General features: G+C 37.9%; 1 protein-coding gene and 1 pseudogene across 7 annotated transcripts in view; one reads left to right on the forward strand and one right to left on the reverse strand.

Annotated features, from left to right (window-relative positions):
* Positions 1 to 20,999, reverse strand: part of c2cd3 (C2 domain containing 3 centriole elongation regulator) — a 187,502-nt gene that overhangs the window by 79,208 nt on the left and 87,295 nt on the right. For all 7 annotated transcript variants that reach the window (XM_069891824.1, XM_069891821.1, XM_069891820.1 and 4 more), the window contains 3 exons: positions 20,734 to 20,917; positions 2,438 to 2,610; positions 1,210 to 1,345 (listed from right to left, as the gene is read on the reverse strand). In XM_069891824.1, the coding sequence (XP_069747925.1) occupies positions 1,210 to 1,345; positions 2,438 to 2,610; positions 20,734 to 20,917 (493 nt within the window). The remainder of the gene's footprint in view (positions 1 to 1,209; positions 1,346 to 2,437; positions 2,611 to 20,733; positions 20,918 to 20,999) is intronic.
* Positions 2,957 to 7,233, forward strand: LOC138739737 (SLIT-ROBO Rho GTPase-activating protein 2-like; annotated as a pseudogene).

Raw genomic sequence — 20,999 nt, forward strand, 5'->3', positions numbered from 1 at the left:
AAAATCTATCTGCTCCCTCTGGAAAAAAAGCCTCCAGGATGTTGTTCAAAACACAAGCAGCTTTATCCTCAGTGCCTGCCCTAATATTTCACCATCAATTAATATTTCTAAACAAAGTTATAAGTTTTCCCATGCACAAAATAGCAGCCATTTCCGACACACATTGGTGATTGTATTCGATTGGCCATCAAATGGGATCGTAAAGTCCAAATTAGCAGAGATTTAGAGAATTGTATAAAAGCAACCAAGGAAACTTGCCATTTATAAGTAAATTTGGCAGGTGCAGAACACAACTACTGAAAATTTTAGTGGGAAAACTTAATTAGGAATGTCTAGTTTTTCAGCTGAGGAGTGGCCTTAAGAAATTATTTGCAGAATAAAATTGCTCTGCCGTCAGTTTATTTTTTTAAAAGAGATGTAGATTGTATTTCAGAAAGTCCATTGAGTTCTTATCCCAGTGACTGACTCTCCATTGAAAAAGATCACAGAATCCTGGATTTCCACAAGGCCTCATTCATTATACTGCTTCAATATATATGTGTATAATTTTTTTTTTAAAATCATACCACGTGGTGGGGTAAAGGTTTGAAAGAACCCATGGAAACAGAGGTCAAACATATTCCACATTCAAATGCTGACGACAAACAATTGGTTGAGCAAAAAAAACACACCATGGAACAGACTCGATGGATGATTGGTCTAGCTTTGCTCCTTTATATTGTGACCACTACACACCATTTTCTTTAATGTGAAGATTGTTGCTGACAAAACAACACACGTTGTGTATGAAATTAAGATTCTGAAAAGGTCCAGCATTCAAAGCACTTCTGGGACTTAAAGCAGCAAGTGTCAGAGGCGCCGGCTATTTAACAATTTGACAGCACAAACACTGTCGTTTCTTCCTGTTAAATCCATCCTCAACTTGGTTACGTATTTTCTGATTCCAACTCTGCATCGAATTTTTCACTCATTCTTTCCACTTCTTTCCTCCAGCCACCTCTGAGATTGCGCTTCAGGTTGAACACAGGAAACGGAACTAGTCTTTAAAACAAGACTCTTTAATGGCACTTGCTCAGTCATTTATCTCAAGTTAACTTAGTCAAGGGAAAAAACAATGACAATTCTAAAAGGATATCATATAACCAAAATCTCACAAATAGTTTTAACAAAAATAAAGGATCAATGAGATTGTACTTAATTGTTCCCTACCTTGCTGCAGCTTGTAAACCGGAAGCTCTATACAGCTGTATTGAAAGGACGACTGCATGAGGTGAGATGATACTTTCTCTGGCGTCCTCAGATGCTTTCACAGAACATCTGTATTTTACATTAACATCCAACAAGCCTGTAATGTGAAAGAATTCCATGAATTTGACTGTCCTGCATGGAAGCTAGAATGTTTGTGGCCAAATCAATCTTTCTATGCTGGAATAAGAATATCAGATCTAAATTATTAGAAGTAACTTAACCTTTGAAAATGGCAATTGAAAATTCATATTTGGGGGAACGTCCATCACATATGAAACATTTAATAGTGTTCTCAATACCATATGTAGTATTTTGCAACAATGTGAGCCCATTTGAATTGTTAATTTCTCTGAAATATGTCTGATTATTGGTAACGTACATTTCAGAGAAATTAACAGATTGTTAGTTTTATAGTCCGGTATTTTAGCTTAGTTTTCTTGTTTCAATGACGTGTCTCACCTCATGATGCCATCAAAAATAGTAATTCATGGTCAGATAACTATTCAGCATGGAAACGGGACCTCCAGCCCAACTCATCCATGTTGATTAGCTTGTCCACACAAAGGTTCTATTTATTGCATTTGGTCTATATTCCTCCAAGTCTTTCCTATTGAAGTACCTGTCTAAATGTAATTTAATGTCATCATTTTACTCACCTCTACAACTTTCTCTAACAGCTTGTTCTACTTATACACTACTCTTTGTGTGAAAATGTTGCCCTTCATGTCCCTTTTACATCTTTCCCCTCTTATTTTAAACCAGTTTTGTACTCCCATGTCGTGTAAATAAAGACTGTGACCATTCACCTTAGCCCCTTAGCTTCCATGATCCAGGATTTTAAAAAACCTATCCTGTTTCTTCTTCTACAAGTCCAAAGCCATTATAGCCTCAATGGATGATCCGCCAAGAATATCCTCTCAAAGTACTACTGTAATGTTCTCCCTAATCCAAAACACAACCCCATTCTTTCTAATCTTGTCCTCTATTTATCCTGAAACATTCATAGCCTACAACATTGAGCTTCTAGTCTCACGCTTCGATTAGCCATTTTTCTATTCCACATAAAATATCCAAGTCCCATGTACCAATCCATGCTCTGACTTCATCAGCCTCACCTTCCATGAGATTTTGCAAAAATACTTTGTTAATCCTCTCAAATAAAAATAAAAATTCAGAAAAGTTTACTTGCCAGTGGAATATGGAAGTTGTTTTTCAAGATTTGCTGTCCTCGGTACCAGGGGGACACTAAAGGTCTGAACTCCAACTTCCTTGTGATGTTGCATTGTCACCATTCCACACAGTTTGGACAAAGGAAGGACACCCTTGGCAACAACCTGATCTCTAACATTAGGGTAATAATATCTGAGAAAATAATATTAAAAGGTCATATTATAAAAATTGTATAAAGTCCTAAATACATTTAACATTAGTGTGCCTGTCAACTTCTAAAGATACAAATCTGCAAATGAAAATTGGCTAACTGCATTTTTGAATCATACCTTCGACTAAAGTACATTACTTCTATTTTTCCTGAAATCTTATGCCACTTGTCATAAAAGCTTGTCACAGTATTTTTGTTTTAATTTCTGAAGCAGAGTGATTATAATAAAATGAAACCAGAACATGGAAACAGCAGCAGGCCAGCTAAGATTTCAAAGTTATTCTACAATTCAATGGTTGAATTGAACCATGGTTCAATGGTTGAACCATGGTTGACTACAAATTTGTTTGGTTCAGTATCCTTTAATACCATTGATTAGCAAAAATGTTTTTATCTCAAACTAAAAATTATTAATTGATCAACTGCATTTTCTCAGCTTTGATTTTACATTCATTAGTGGCAACGCACATAATTGCAGCCTACAGCTTGTCAGAATCTAGACCTGGGACCATTAGTAAAATGTTGAGAGTCTGAAGTACACTTTCCAATATTAAACACATTTTAGATGAAATGTCCAGAATATGATATTTATATAGTCAAACCAAAGCTTTGTATAGGTCTAGTAAAACCTGTCTCCTTTAGATTCTTTTCTTCTGGTTACTAATAACAATTTCACTAATATTCCATCAGTTTATCATTAACTTGTGTGTTGAATGTCTCATTATACAACAGTTCCTAGCTTCTTGCCAGTAAGTGATCAAATCTATTTTTAGCAGACTAAATTCATAACCACATTCTACCTTGATGTCTAGCTGAATCTATTAATTCTTCGTTATATTATACTTCTTGGTAATACTAACCTTTATATTTCCAAAATAAACTTCACTAGCAAACATTAACTTATTACAATTTACATTTTTCTTTCCTTAATAATAGTTGAACAGAAACAATTCTGAGGAAATAGACAATAGGAGCTGGAGTAGGCCATTTGGCCCGTCGGGCCAGCACCACCATTTTAGATCATGGCTGATCATTACCATCAGTACCCCTTTCCAGCCTTATCCCCATAACCCTTAACTCCGTTACCCACAAGAGTCTTATCTAACTCTCTTTTGAACATAGTCAGCGAATCCGCCTCTACCACCCTCTGTGGCAGAGCATTCCACAGATTCACACTTCTCTGGGTAAAAAAATGCTTTCTCATCTCCGTCCTAAAGGGCCTACCCTGTATTCTTAAACTATGCCCTCTAGTCCTCGTCTCCCCCATCATTGGGAACAAGTAATCAGACTTCACCTTGTCTATCCCCCTGATGATTTTGTATACCTCAATCATGTCCCCCCTCATCCTTCTAAACTCCAATGGATACAAGTTCAGTTTTTCTAGCCTTGCTGCATATGACAACCTGCCATCCCTGGAACTAACCTTGTAAATCTGCGCTGCACACCCTCTATAGCTAGTATGTCCTTCCTCAAGTTTGGAGACCAGAACTGGACGCAATACTCCAGGTGGGGTCTCACCAGGGCCCTGTACAACTGCAGAAGGGCGTCTCTGTTCCTATACTCCAATCCCCTCTTTATGAAGGCCAACATGCCATTAGCCTTCTTCACAGCTTTCTGAACCTGCATGCTAGTCTTCAGTGACCGGTGAACAAGTACACCCAGATCCATTTGCACCTCCCCACTCCCTAGCTTGTCTCAAGTAGAGTTTGAATTGACAAAAACACATGAAAAACTAGAGGCTTTGGGGGAAAAAAAAAAGCCAAAGAATGGGAGTCAGATAAACAAGGTCTGCATGACAAAATTTACCATATGCAGAACTTTAGTCAACAAAATAATGTCCATATTATTGGACTAAAGGAAGAAATGGAATGAAGGGACCCAGTTAACTTTTTTCAAAAATGAATCCCACAAGTGTTGGGAGAAGACAAATTTGGACAAAAACTGGATATTGAGAGAGATTACCAAACACTTGGACCCAGAAGAGGGTCCAAAAACCAAGGCCAGTTTTGGTGAGACTTTTAAGCTACTGAGAATGGGAGATAATTCTGGGAGGCGCATATGATTACTCTAAGCAAAATAATAGCCCGACTGAGGTTGATCATGAAAAAGCACTATTTATTTCAAGATGTTACCCTGACCTTGATTAAACAAAGAAAAAAATTTGAAAATGTGTAAAGACATCTGCATGTTAAAAACTTGAAATACTCAACGATACATCCCGCGACTTTGAAGGTCGAAGCAGCAGAAGGAAACCAGTGATTTTTCAAGAACAAAGATGAGGTGGAAGACTTTCTGTGAAGTTTGTAAAGAAGAAAAAAAGGTCATGGTTGTCAAGGGAGAATATTGTGAAAATAATTAAAATGGAACTAAGTAAAAGTAGCAATATTTACTAAACTGTCTTGTATTTATTGTTTAAATGTAAAGCACCAAAGAAAAGGTACAAGGACTGCCTAAAGAAATCTCTTGGTGCCTGCCACATTGACCACCGCCAGTGGGCTGATATCGCCTCAAACCGTGCATCTCGGCGCCTCACAGTTCGGCGGGCAGCAACCTCCTTTGAAGAAGACCGCAGAGCCCACCTCACTGACAAAAGGCAAAGGAGGAAAAACCCAACACCAACCAATCAATTTTCCGCTGCAACCGTGTCTGCCTGTCCCGCATCGGACTTGTCAGCCACAAACGAGCCTGCAGCTGACGTGGAAATTTACCCCCTCCATAAATCTTCGTCCGCGAAGCCAAGCCAAAGAAAGAAGAAAGTGTATTGAAATGCTCTCAGAGAACTCAATAAAAGAGAAAAAAATCTGGGAAAATTGGTAGCAGGGTGGAAACTCTGATCTAAGGGGGAGAATGGTGCCTGGAGAGGAGTAGCAAAAAAAGATGATGTCAAAGGGAAGGGTTTTTCTTCCTCGAGCGATTCCGTGGGCTTTTTTTTTGCGGGTTTTTGGGGCTCTACGTATCCAGGCTAGCTACTCTGAAGATTGACAATGAAGAGGTGAAGAAGACCATGGAAGCAACATTACAAACAATTCAAGATATTGTCACCATTGAAGACTTTGATGTCGCTGACTGTTTCCAGTACACAAACTCCACTGAGTCTGTCAAATCTACCTCTCAGAAACCTTCATGAGCAAACCCAGCATTGCCAAGAGGTGAGCAAATCAACAAGAGACAGAACAGTTCTACTTCACGAAACTGAAAGAGTATTTTGAAGGCAGAAATCTGATCACCAAACTGCAAGCGAAACATAATCTTCTGCAAAAGACTCTTGCAGAAGAGCCAGAGGACAGACTGTTCCATTGCCAGTGTGAGAAAATAGGATGGAAGCCTTGGTGGTGGAGAGTTGCATCCGGTTTATCAGCAGGCTTGGTCTGCAGCATGAGGTGATTTTCCATGTGTCAGGGTCACAAATTGAAGTTAATGATATCAAAAATGTCTTTGAAAGAGGTGAGGATCCCTTGGCAGGAGATCAGAATGACCACGATATAGACTCGATAGCAGGAGTGCTGAAATTACACTTCAGAGGCCTGGACAGCCCACACTTCCCCAAAGAAATTTTCCATGACCTCATGTCATGTGTCACTGTTGAAAACCTTGCAGAATGAGTCCTTCAAATCTGCAAAGTCCTTCTGACTCTGCCAAAACAAACCATCATCATAATGTGCTATCTCTTTGCTTTCCTCAGTCACTTGTCCCAGTTCAGTGAGGAAAATATGATGGACCCCAACAATCTGGCTATCTGCTTTGGACCCACTCTAATGTCTGTGCCGGAGGGGCATGATCAAGTATCCTGCCAGTCACATGTCAATGAACTGATCACGTCCATCATTCTGCACCATGACACTATCCTCCCAGGACAAAAGGAGCTGGAAGGGCCTGTGTACGACAAAAGGTTGGCAGGAGAAGATTACTGCGAGAGTCCTCACGGGGATCCTGCCTCTGCTGAAGATGTTGTGCAGAAAGTTGGGACAGAGGCACACAGGAGTGAAGATGAAGCCATTGCAAAGTTTGATTACACCGTACATAGAGTCCGGGAGCTCTCCTTTAAGAAAGGTGCGAGTCTGCTTCTGTATCACAGAGCTTCAGATGACTGGTGGGAAGGCCGATATAAAAATGGAATCGATGGACTTGTCCCACATCAATACATTGTGGTCCAAGACAGTGACAATACAGTCTCAAACGGACTGAGCCCAAAAGGAGACGTTGAGCCAAGCAGCATACCACTCCCTGAAGAGCGTCCCCTATCAAAGACGAGAATCAATTCACCAACAGGACATGTTGCCAACATTTACCTAGCAAACCTTAGCAGGCAGAACAAGAAACAGGAGACTGGGAATATTCGGCGATCATTCCGAACCACTGATGGCCGTGGTCTCACCGCACATGGACCGGCTTCCTCACCCACAGATGGTGTGCTCCAAGGCTCTGCCAGTCCCAAGAGCTCTCCACAGGTGACCCACAGCAGCGCCAAAGAAACGCCAGACAAGCGGCCAGCAGTGATACACAGCAGTCTGAACGCGATTACCAGCCGTCCCTCGGCCAACAGGGCAGAAAGTGCACAGATTCGGGGCAGGGACTTTGTGTCTTTTTCTTTTTTTTTTAAATAAGTTTTTTATTTTTCACACTGTGAACCATATCAACCAAAATATATACAAATGTTTCTTATTAAATATACACAGTGGCATTTTCTCCCTTTCCCCCCCCCCCCTTTTTCTTAAAGGGGAAGGATCACTTTATTATTTAAAGAGTCAGAGATATTACTGTTAAAAATATTGTTTTAAAGAAGAATATGGATAGAACATTAAAATTGATTAGTTTCAAAATTAATGGGCCAGGGAAGAGAAAGCAGGTCTTGGCATTCCTCAGAAAATTAAAGACAGATTTAATCTTTTTACAAGAAACACATCTTATCAAATTAGGGCATGCAAAAGTAAAAAGGGGATGGGTGGGGCAGGTAATATTGTCTTCATTTTTTAATCAAAAACAAGAGGTGGGAGGAGTCACGTGATGGAGTAGTGGCTGGTCAGGGAATTCCAGCCCTCTCCGGAAAAGTTAAAAAAAAATGCACAAAACACAAAGGTACAAGAGTAAAAATTAAAACAAAGTAAAAATAAAGGTGAGAAGAAAATGGCAGCGAAGAGAGAAAAGTCGAAAACAACGGGAAGAAGAGAAGAAGAAAGAACGCCGGAAGAAGAAGGTGAAAGCCTTACCTGTCCGAGGAGGCCCACCGCGGAGAGAGAAGCCCACTCCCTTAGGTCAGTGGAAGTCCCGAACTCGGGACTACAAAAATGGCTCGAGGAGCCGAGTAAAAGTGCACAACCGCGCATGCGCGAGGAGTCGCGCATGTGCGATGCGCATGAAAAAAAACACACTGACGGGAGGGGGGGAACAGCTGCGATCTCCACAGCTGAGAGACACCTGCAACACAGCAACAGGTGCAGAACAGAGAAAATAACGACAACAAGAAAGAAGAGGGTAAAAAGAAAACAAGGAAACAACAGATGGTCAATCCAGAGGAAGAAGAAGAAGAAGAACAGAAAGAAATGGAAGAAGAAAAGAAAGGCAAGACAATGGATATATCTTTTTTTAAAGAATATATGGAATCAGTGAAAGAATGGCAATTACAAGAATTTAATGAGATAAAAAGAAGAATTAAGAGTGCAGAAGAAAAAATGAACAAAATAGAAATGGTCATATCAGAGATAGGAAAAAGAGTGGATAATGTGGAAGAACGAGAAATAATCGTAGAAATGGAAGTAGAGGACTTAAAAGAGAAATTAAAAGAATTTAATAAAAAAGTTAAAGAGGCACATGAGCTGTTAGCTCAGAAGATAGATATAATGGAAAACTATAATAATAGAAGAAATAATATAAAGATAGTGGGCCTTAAGGAAGATGAAGAAGGCAAGAATATGAGAGAATTTATAAAAGATTGGATCCCCAGGGTCCTAGGAAGACCAGAATTACAGGAAGAAATGGAAATAGAGAGGGCATATAGAACATTAGCCCCGAAACCACAACCGCAGCAAAAACCAAGATCCATTTTAGTAAAATTCTTAAGATATACAACAAGAGAAAATATATTGGAGAAAGCAATGAAGAAAATAAGACAAGACAAAAAGCCACTGGAATACAAAGGTCAAAATTTTTTTTTCTATCCAGACATGTTTTGAACTCCTGAAGAAGAGGAAGGAGTTCAATACAGCAAAAACGATCTTATGGAAAAAAGGATATAAATTTATGTTAAAGTACCCAGCGGTACTTAAAATAGTTATTCCAGGGCAACAAAACAGACTATTCTCGTATCCAGAGGAAGCACGAAAATTTGCAGAACAACTACAAAACAAGCAGAGAGATGAAGACATGTAATGAGAGTAAAAATGACCACGAACTATATGTATGTGTGTATATGGGTATGTGTGTGTGTGTGTGTGTGTGTGTGTGTGTGTGTGTGTGTGTGTGTGTGTGTGTGTGTGTGTGTGTGTGTGTGTATATGTATGTATGTATGTATATATAATGTGTATGTATATGTGTGTATACATGAATGTATCCGTATTTAGAGGAAAATATATAGAGTATAGATAAGAATTAATAAGGGAATGAAAGGGAATAGAGGGAATAAGGAGGAAATTAAAAGAGTGACCTTTGTTATATATGAAAATTGAAATCTTTTCCGGGGGGGGGGCAGGGTGGGGAGGAGTTACGGTCACTGCAAAATCAGTTGACGCTTGCGAGTGAATTCGCAAATCCAAATGGAGAGGGGAGATGTGGTTGCCCAACAAGGATAAAGGGCAACTCAGGAGGGGGAGGGGAGAATGAGGTTAAAGAAGTTTTAAATAGGAGAATAAGGAAATGTTTGATGTTTTAGAAATGTTGTCTTATAAAGTGTTCAAAAAAAGAAAGCAGAAATGGATAAGAAGGAAAGGTGATGATGGAGAAACGGAAAGGGAAGATAAACAAAGTATGAAATGGCTACGTTGAACTATATGACTTTAAATATTAATGGAATACATAACCAAATCAAAAGGAAGAAACTGCAAAATTTACTGAAAAAAGAAAAAATTGATATAGCATTCGTGCAAGAAACACATTTAACTGAATTGGAGCACAAGAAATTAAAGAGAGATTGGGTAGGACACGTAACAGCAGCGTCGTATAATTCAAAAGCAAGAGGAGTAGCTATATTAATCAGTAAAAAGGTACCAATTAAAATAGAAGAGGAAATAATAGATCCAGCAGGGAGATATGTAATGATAAAATGTCAGATATATTCGGAGTTTTGGAATCTACTCAATGTATATTCCCCTAACGAAGAAGATCAAAAGTTTATGCAAGATATTTTTTTGAAGATAGCAGATACGCAAGGGAACATATTAATAGGAGGGGATTTCAACCTTAATTTGGATTCAAATATGGATAAAACTGGGAAAAAAATTAACAGAAAGAACAAAGTAACCAAATTTATAATTAAATCGATGCAAGAAATGCACCTTTTGGATATATGGAGGAAACAACACCCATAGGAAAAGGAATATTCATATTATTTGGGTAGACATAAAACATACTCAAGAATAGACCTATTTCTGTTATCAGCTCGTATGCAAGATAGAGTAAGAAAAACAGAATATAAAGCAAGAATATTATCGGACCCATTCACCCTTGATATTGACAATAGAGTTAGAGGACATCCCTCCAAGAATGTATAGATGGAGATTAAACTCCATGCTACTTAAAAGGCAGGATTTTAGAGAATTAATTGAAAGACAAATTAAAATGTACTTTGAAATAAATACGGAATCAGTGAAAGATAAGTTTATACTATGGGATGCAATGAAAGCGTTCATTAGAGGGCAAATAATAAGTTATGTAACCAAGATGAAGAAGGACTATAATCAGGAAACAGAGCAGTTGGAAAGGGAAATAGTAAATATAGAAAAAGAATTAGCAATGAAGGAAGATACAACTAAAAGAAGAGAATTGGCAGATAAAAAAATAAAATATGAAACACTACAAACATATAAGGTGGAGAAGAACATAATGAAGACAAAACAGAAATATTATGAACTAGGGGAAAAAACGCACAAAATTCTAGCATAGCAGCTTAAGACAGAATAAGCTAAGAAAATGGTATTGGCATCAAGGAAAAAAGACAAACAAATCACATATAATCCAACGGAGATTAATGAAAAGTTTAGAGAATTCTATGAACAATTATACCAAACTGAAAACGAAGGGAAAGAAGGCAAAATAGATAAATTTTTAACTAAAATTGAACTACCAAAATTACAAATAGAGGAACAAAATAAATTAACAGAACCATTTGAAATAGTAGAAATACAAGAGATAATAAAAAAAACTACCAAAGATTAAAACACCAGGAGAGGATGGATTCCCAATAGAATTCTATAAAACATTTAAAGATTTATTAATTCCTCCCCTCCTGGAAGTAATCAACCAGATTGACAAAACACAAAGCTTACCAGATTCATGTAAAACAGCAATAATTACAGTAATACCAAAGCAAGGGAAAGATCCACTCGCACCAGCATCATTTAGGCCAAAATCATTACTTAACACAGATTATAAGATAATAGCTAAACTATTAGCAAACAGATTAGCAGATTATGTACCTAAAATGGTAAATCTAGACCAAACTGGATTTATTAAAAAAAGACGCACAACAGACAATATTTGTAAATTTATTAACTTAATTCATGCAGTAGAAGGGAGTAAAGTGCCAACAGTAGCAGTTGCTTTAGACGCAGAGAAGGCCTTTGACAGAGTAGAATGGAATTATTTATTCAAAATATTGCAAAAATTCAGTTTACCAGAGAAGTATATTAATTGGATTAAAGCATTATATAAGGGGCCATTTGCTAAAGTGACAGTAAATGGATATATATCAAAGCAATTTAACTTAAGCAGATCAACAAGGCAGGGATGCCCACTATCACCCTTATTGTTCGCGTTAGCTATAGAACCACTGGCAGAATTGATAAGAACAGAAAATAATATAAAAGGGATAAAAATAAAAGACAAGGAATATAAAATCAGTTTATTTGCGGATGATGTTATAGTATACTTAACAGAACCAGAACTATCAATAAAAGAATTATATAAGAAATTGAAGGAAAATGGAGAAGTGTCGGGTTACAAGATTAACGTAAATAAAAGTGTAGCAATGCCAATGAATAATGCGGATTTCTCAAAATTTAAGAAGGAATCACCATTCAGATGGCAAATGCAAGCAATAAGATACCTAGGTATACAAATAAATAAAAATCTCGGCCATCTATATAAACTCAATTATTATCCACTAATGAAAAAAATTACAGGGCGATTTAGAGCATTGGAAAGATTTACCATTAACACTAATAGGAAGGATAAACTGTATTAAAATGAACATTTTCCCAAGGATATTATACCTATTTCAGGCATTGCCAATACACTTGACAGAGAAATTTTTCAAAGAGTTAAAGAAAATAATAAGGAAATTTTTAAGGGGGGAAACCGAGGATAGCACTAGATAGATTAACAGAATGGTATAAACAAGGAGGCTAACAACTGCCAAACTTTAAAAATTATTATAGAGCCGCACAATTAAGATACCTATCAGATTTTTACCAAACAAGGGAAAAGCCAGATTGGACTAGATTAGAACTGGATAAAATAGGGGAAAAGATACCTGAACACATATTATATAAATGGGATGAAAAATTGGTACAACGTAGGAGTTCTCCAGTATTACATCATCTGCTCAATATTTGGAAGAAGATTCATGTAGAAAGGAATAAAACAGATTACCAATTACCAAAACTAATAATGACGCAAAATCAGTTACTCCCTTTTTTCAATAGATAACCTTTCCTTTAGAGAATGGGAGAAAAAAGGGATCAAAAGAATAGAAAATTGTTTTTCAGGAAATAGATTATTATCCTTTGAACAAATTAAAGATAAATATAATATAACTCAAGATACAGTGTTGGCATATTACCAATTGAGATCCTACTTGAAGGACAAATTAGGAAGCAGTCTGAGGTTACCAGAGGGAAGTAATTTTGAATATGTGATTACAGATACAATGATAATCAGAAGATTTATAACAAATATGTATATTAAACTGCAAGAAAAGGAGAATGAGGAAACAAATGGTAAAACTAAACAAAAATGGGAACAAGATTTAAATATAAAGATAAAAAAGGAAACATGGGAGAAGTTATGCTCTGGAACTATGAGAAATACAATAAATACGAGGTTACATATGATACAATATAACTGGATACACAGGCTATACATTACACCTCAAAAGTTAAATAAATGGGACCCAACAGTATCTTGACAGATGTTTTCTTTGTAAAAAAGAAATGGGAACAACAATTCATGCAATCTGGACGTGTGAGAAAGTAGAAAAATTTTGGGAAGATCTAAGCCAGATATTAAATAAAATTACAGAAAACAATATACCAAAAAACCCAGAGATCTTCCTCCTAAGTAACATAAAAAACAATGAATTTGGACTTGATTTGGATGGTGCACAAAAAAGATTTGTTAAGATAGCTCTAGCCGTAGCAAAAAAATGTATTATGTCAACCTGTAAATTGGAAGATAATTTGAGAATACAACAATGGTATATAGAAATAAATAAATGTATTCCATTAGAAAAAATAACATATGGTTTAAGAAATAATATTGAAATATTTGAACAAAAATGGGAGCCATACATGAAACACAATAGAGAAAACCTACCGGGGACATTTACGACCTAAATTAACGAAAGGAGAAGGAAATGAAAAGAATTGACTCAGTGGAATTTGTTTATTTTTATTGAATGACAACATTGTTTGACTGGTTTAATGTATCTTAGATTTTGTACTTTAAATGAATGGGGGGGAGGTAGGGAGGGTGGGATGAGAGGAGGAAGAGAAAATGACACTATATATTTGAAAAGGAAAATGTGTGCATCTTGGTCAATGTGGTTTATGGTGTGAAAAATAAAAAATTTAAAAAAAAAACAAGAGGTGTAACAATTTTAATTAATAAAAATATACCAATATTAATAGAAGACATTAACCAATCAATCTGGAAGATTTGTAGTGACACATTGCAAAATTTATGCAGAATCATGATGTTTATAAACATTTATGGCCCAAATTATAATGAAGTCTTTATGAAGAATCTTTTTAAAAACCACAGGGGTAAGAGAAAATATATTGATTGGAGGAGATTTCAATTTTTGTTTAGATCCAATATTGGATAAAGCAGCTGATAAAACAACATTATCATTATGAGGGATTTAAATTTAATTGATATACGGAGGCAGCTCAACCCCTTAGAAAAAGACCACTCATTCTACTCAGGGTTCATGATTGACATGCAAGAACTGATTTATTTTTAATGTCTGCACAGTTACTGAGTGGTAAAAACTGAGTACTTGGCAAGACTTTTAGCGGACCACACGCCATTAATGTTATTATGATAATGGAAAAGCAAGAAAGTATGAATAGATAGCACCTTAATACTACATTATTAAAGAGGAAGGATTCATGTAAATTTATTAAGAGACAAATATTTTGTGAAAACAATCTTCCTTCCACTTCCAACAGTTTTCTAATATGGGATATGCTTAAAGCTTATTTCAGGAGACAAATTATTTCTTATACTAAAATTCTTAAGAGAGAGTATGTGAGAGACTTAGAAGGATATAACAAAATTGGAAAAAGAATATCAGATATCAGGAACACAAGAAAAATATAGAATATTAGAGACATCACAAACATATAGAATGGAAAAAATGATATTAAAAACTAAACAAAATACTATGAAGGAGAAAGGATGCCTAAAATGTTATCTTGGCAGGTTAAAACAGAGGTTAAATGATAAATGCGAAAGAAAAATGAACAGTCACTATAACATATAATTATAAAGAAATAAATAGTATGTTTAGACAATACTGTATGAAACTATATAAATCAGAATTAGTAGATGAAAACGAGATGGAAGAATTTTTAGCAAATGTTGAACTTTCTAAACTAGAAGAGAGAGAAAAAATGACTTGGATGCACCTTTTACAAAGGAAGAAATAGAGAAAGCTCTGCGTACATCATAAGCTAATAAGACTCCAGGGGAAGATGGTTTCCTTCCTGAGTTCTACAGATGATTTAAAGCTGACTCTGTTGATGAATGTGTTAGGATGAGGTGGTGGAGACCCAAACCCTGCCGGAAACTTTTTCGACCACTACAATTACAGTGGTACTGAAGAAAGTAGAGACCCATTAAAAACCTCATCATACAGACCAATATCACTTCTGAATACAGACTGTAAAATTCTGGCAAAGGCACTAGCCAACAGACTGGATGAGTATTTACCAAAATTAATACATCATATCAGGTAGGATTTGTGAAAGGAAGACGTTCTTCAAATAGTCGAGGTAGATTATTCAATATAATACATATGACAAAATCATGAATGAATCCAAACATAACTATTTCTTTAGATGTAGAAAGGCAATCGACTGACTAGGATGGACTTTATTATATAAAATGTTGGAAAAATTTTGTGAAGGTAGAAAATTTATAAATTGGATAAAAACTCTATCATGAGCCACAAGTTAAAATTATAACTAATAATCAAACGTCATCTATTTTTCCCTTGAGTAGATCGAGTGGACAGGGGTGTCCCCTATCACCAGCATTATTCATCCTAGCTATTGAACCTCTGGTGAAGACTATAAGAAGAGATCTCCAGATTTAGGGCTTCAAAGTTGGAGAAGAATAACATAAAATTAGTTTATTTGCTGATTATGTGCTATTATATATGTCTGACCCAGCTGAATCACTGATAACATTACACCCAATATTAGGAAAATATGAAAGAATATCAGGGTATAAAATAAATACAGATAAAAGTGAAAAATTTTGATTATGAAAGACTTTAAAAAAAATTCTAGGTACACAATCTGTTATCCGGACATCTAAAATCCGGAAAGCTCCAAAACACCAGCATTATTTTTTCCTGGTCCTGGTACAGTGGAGGGGGGGGAGAGAGAGAGAGAGAGAGAGGGAGAGAGAGAGAGAGAGAGAGAAAGAGATGGTGATGGGTGGGCAAGGGGGGAGAGAGATGGCAGGGGCGACTCTGGTGGGCGGGGGGGAGAAAGACGTCAGCGTGACTCGGGTGGGCGGGGGGGGGGAAGAGACTGCAGCGCAACTCGGGTGGGAGGGGGGGAGAGAGACGGCAGCATGTCTCAGATGGGCAAGAGGAGAGAGACGCCAGCGCGACTGGAAGGGGGTGGATACGGCAGCACTGTTCGGGTGGGCTTAAATCTGGGACAGCTAGCTTTTGTTCTGAAATCAGGAAAAATCCGAAATTCAGAACACACTGTCCCCAAGGGTTCCGGATAAAGGACTGTGTACCTGTAGTAGATTTAAACGGAAGAAAGATGGAATTAAATACTTAGGAATAATGACAGATAATAATTTATAGAATTTAAAGAAGATTAATTAGAAAAAAAATTACAGAGATGGAATGATCTGCTGATTACATTAATAAGAAGGGTAAATTGTATAAAAATGAAGGCAATGGCAAGACTACAGTATCTCATTCAATCGTTGCCTACTGTACTAACTAAAAAAAATAATTATTATTACATACTGGTAATTGTACAAGACAATTTCTATGGAATAACAAAGTACCAAAAGTTGAACTGGAAAAGTTAACATGGGACTATAAATTGGGAGGACTAAGACTCCTGGATTTTAAGAAGTATTATCTAATCAGCATCAACACAGGCAAGATTTCTATCATTTCTCTTTGAAGAAAACAGTCCCCTTTCGTGGATTCCAATGGGATTGAATTCAATAAGCGAGAAGACAATGAAGGAATTTATTTGTAAGTGGAATATTAAGTCAATAACAAAAAAACCCCCGCACAATCTTATATTAATCCATGAAGGGTTTCAGAGCTTGCAGAAGGATTTCGGCCAGTTAGAAGAGTGGGCTGAAAAATGGAAGATGGAGTTTGATGCAGATAAGTGTCAGGAGTAAAGTTTTGGTAGGGCCAATCAAAATAGGACATACATGGTGAATGGTAGGGCATTGAAGAGTGCAGTAGAACAGAGGGGTCTAGGAATAATGGTACATAGTTGCCTGAAGGTGAAGTCACATGTGGATAGAGTGGTGAAGAAAGTTTATGCTACGTTGGCCTTTATAAATCAGAGCATTGAGTATTGGAGCCAGGATGTTATGTTAAAATTGTACAAGGCATTGGTGAGTATTGTGTATCGTTTCGGTCACCAAAGTGTAGGAAAGATATCAACAAGTTGGAGAGAGTGCAGAGAAGATTTACTATAATGTTGTTGGGGTTACAGGGAAAGGTTAAATAAGTTAGATCTTTATTCTTTGGAGCGTAGAAAGTTGAGAGGGGATTTGATTGAGGTAATTAAAATTATTAGGGGTATATATAGAGTTGATGTGGAGAGGCTTTTTCCTTTAAGAAAGGGGGAGATACAAACAAGAGGACATGAGTTGAGAGTTAGGGAGCAAAGGTTTAGAGGAAACATGAGGGGAGACTTTACTCAGAGAGTGATGGGTGTGTGGAATGAGCTTCCAGACGAAGTGGCAGAAGCAGGCTCGATATTAGCATTTAATGGGAAGTTGGATATGTTTATGGATGGGAAAGGAATAGAGAGTTATGGTTTGAGTGTGAGTCAGTGGGGATAGGTGGGAGTAACTGTTCGGAATGGACTAGAAGGGCCAAGTTGGCCTGTTTCTATGATGTAATTGTTATATGGTTAATACACATGATTAGAAATAAATGTTTTTTTCTTTGGCTTGGCTTCGCGGACGAAGATTTATGGAGGGGGTAAAAGTCCACGTCAGCTGCAGGCTCGTTTGTGGCTGACAAGTCCGATGCGGGACAGGCAGACACGGTTGCAGCGGCTGCAGGGGAAAATTGGTTGGTTGGGGTTGGGTGTTGGGTTTTTCCTCCTTTGCCTTTTGTCAGTGAGGTGGGCTCTGCGGTCTTCTTCAAAGGAGGTTGCTGCCCGCCAAACTGTGAGGCGCCAAGATGCACGGTTTGAGGCGATATCAGCCCACTGGCGGTGGTCAATGTGGCAGGCACCAAGAGATTTCTTTAGGCAGTCCTTGTACCTTTTCTTTGGTGCACCTCTGTCACGGTGGCCAGTGGAGAGCTCGCCATATAACACGATCTTGGGAAGGCGATGGTCCTCCATTCTGGAGACGTGACCCACCCAGCGCAGCTGGATCTTCAGCAGCGTGGACTCGATGCTGTCGACCTCTGCCATCTCGAGTACTTCGACGTTAGGGTTGAAAGCGCTCCAATGGATGTTGAGGATGGAGCGGAGACAACGCTGGTGGAAGCTTTCTAGGAGCCGTAGGTGATGCCGGTAGAGGACCCATGATTCGGAGCCGAACAGGAGTGTGGGTATGACAACGGCTCTGTATACGCTTATCTTTGTGAGGTTTTTCAGTTGGTTGTTTTTCCAGACTCTTTTGTGTAGTCTTCCAAAGGCACTATTTGCCTTGGCGAGTCTGTTGTCTATCTCATTGTCGATCCTTGCATCTGATGAAATGGTGCAGCCGAGATAGGTAAACTGGTTGACCGTTTTGAGTTTTGTGTGCACATCTCCATCGGGCACACACAAAACTCAAAGAAATAAATGTATGTATCAGGAAAAAAGCAGGTACATCACTGAGGTCACCATTATGTAAAAATGTATTACTGCCTATTTGATTCTAACAAAATAGTGAATTCATGGTATGACAAAGGAATAAGATATGTTGATTATTGCTAAGTGGAAGGTTCTCATGTCTTTTGAACAATTAAGAAATAAGTATGGAGTAGCTAATGGGATTTTATTTTGCTTTCTCCAGTTAAGATCATTCTTAAGAGAAAGATAGGGATCAAACTTGGCCCCACCTGAAATTAATGAGATGGAACGGACAATTTGGCTGGGGAACATACCTAAACTTGTATCCAAACTGTATTTTCCAAAATTAAAGTTCAAAACTAGGTTTACAGAGATCGCGAAAGTTGGATTAAGGAGTTGCAATAATGGAAAGATGCAGATTGGTGTTTGGATAGCATGACATGAATTATAAATGCAAGATACGGATTGGTACAATATAATTTCCTACACCAATTATATCTCACACCACAGAAATTACATAAATCAAAATCAGAAATATTGGAGATGTATTATAGATGTAGAATGGAATTAGGAAGATTTGTACATGCTACACGGTCGTGTGTGAAGATGAGACCCCTTTGCGGACGACCCAGAGCTTTAACCTTTGGGGAATTTTATTGAAATAAGTAACAAACTAACTAAATTACAAATTTCATTTGTTAAAATAGCTTTAGCTGTAGCTAAGAAATGGATTATGGTTACTCGAAAATCTGACTCCCCTCTTCAGATAACAAAATGGAAGGTAGAGATGAACAGTTTAACCTGAAGAACAAATATGATGCATTTATAAAAATATAGCAACCAAATTTGGATTATATAGGGGCCCAAATATAAATAATAAAAAAGGCACTACTATTATAAAAATATGTGATCTTCCCAATAAAGACTTTTTAAAAATCCCAACTGTAAGCCATGATGGTGTACAGACATACCGTAAAGGGGGTGGGGGGGAAAGGAGTTGTGTTTTGTTTTGTAAGAAAAAATATACATTCACTTATATCTCTTGAAAATAAAATTTTTTGATATTTATGGAGAGAAAACAAAATAGATTTTAAAAAAATAGTCCTCCGCCGATCCCTGAAACATCCCCAACGCTGCCGCCTATCACCGAAACCTCCCAACCACTCCCACTAATCCCCGACACGTCCCCAACGCTGCCACCGATCCTCAGGGAGGCTTTCCAGGCTGGTGGAAGATTCACTGGCGAGTCAGCGGGCTCCGGTCTCCCCATGGGGCTTGTTTCGCAGGGGCTGTTCCAGCTTCATCTCCTGGATCTCGATGTTGGAGCCTGACACAGACCCAGTTTTTGTCTGCGCACACTCCCCCTCGCAATCGCCACCAGTGATCTCTGACACCTCCCCACTGAGGTCCTGCTCTTGTCCGGGTGCCCGAGCTCCCCGCTTCTGCCCGGGAAGCCACTCTCCTTGATGACGTCAGGTCAAGGGATTCTTTCGACTGCATGCAGCTGGGAGACAGTGGTGCACAATTTGAGAGGGAGAATTGGAGAGAAAAGTCAATAGGGATAGGTAAAGAAGAAATGGAAAGAGAGAGAAGAGGGAGTTACCTGAAATAGGACAATCGTCATTCTAATTTCATCCCTGGTGAATTTTTTTTTCCAAACTGTGAGATCAGTTTAGTTCCAAAAAATTTTTTGGTTAACTGAGGATTTCTGATCATTTTGTATATCCTCAGCTATCCAAATTTTTTGGGAGGCAAACAGACATCACTTACAGGTCCAAACAATTTTGGATAAATGAAGATTTTGTATAATTGGAGTTGTACTGTACAGCTTCTCACTATTTTGCTCTCTACAAAGGGATCCCGCTTTAATGGACTCATGGATTCAAGAAATATAATCAGAAAGGGAAATATGAATAAAACATCAGGAATGTGTAGCGGCACGCCGGCGCAGCAATCGGGCTGGCATTCTGAGCGGCAAGCGCAACCAGGAGCCAGCAGACCATGCAGCGGCACTGGCCCAGGCAAGCAAACCGGTGGGCATCTCCAACATGGCGTTGGCTCATGCTGCACAGCCAACAGCTTGGTGATAGCGCGCAGGGAAGAAGGCATTGTAATGCAAGGAGGTGGCCCGCGCGCCTGAACCCCGCTATTGTTATGCGCGCAATGATGTCAGATGATGGGGCAAACGGCAGGAATTCCAACAGTATAAAAGCCGGGCCTCAGCCCAAATAAAACACAGAGCTATACCTCACTATACCAGTGTATGGTTTTCTTTGAATAGTGCGCAGCTACAACTGCATTAATCAAGTAGTCTAAAACTCAGTAAATATTTTAATATATCTGAAGTTTTGTTAAACATCTTAAACTGAACCAGACTGCTCAAATCTCCATCTAAGTTCCTGCTTCTTTAAAGTGAAATGTTTTTATTACTATTGTACTTACCTACACCAAACCTCAAATTGAATGCCACTTGATCCTTCAAACCTTTGCTCTGAGCAAACATTCAGCAGCATTCTCTGCACTGGAAGATCCAGTGGGATAAGAAGCAAGTGATTCTGACAATAATTAAATACAGGATCTGGAACACACAATGTGGTAGCTGTGCGGAAAGACTTCAAGATGATATCTGCAGCGAAGAAAATACAAAAATTATTTAACTCAAACATGTTGGAATTAATTTTTATAATATTAAATAAAATAAAAGTGGT

The sequence above is a fragment of the Narcine bancroftii genome, chromosome 7 (assembly GCF_036971445.1).
Source record: "Narcine bancroftii isolate sNarBan1 chromosome 7, sNarBan1.hap1, whole genome shotgun sequence".
In the NCBI taxonomy this organism is placed as follows: Eukaryota; Metazoa; Chordata; class Chondrichthyes; order Torpediniformes; family Narcinidae; genus Narcine; species Narcine bancroftii.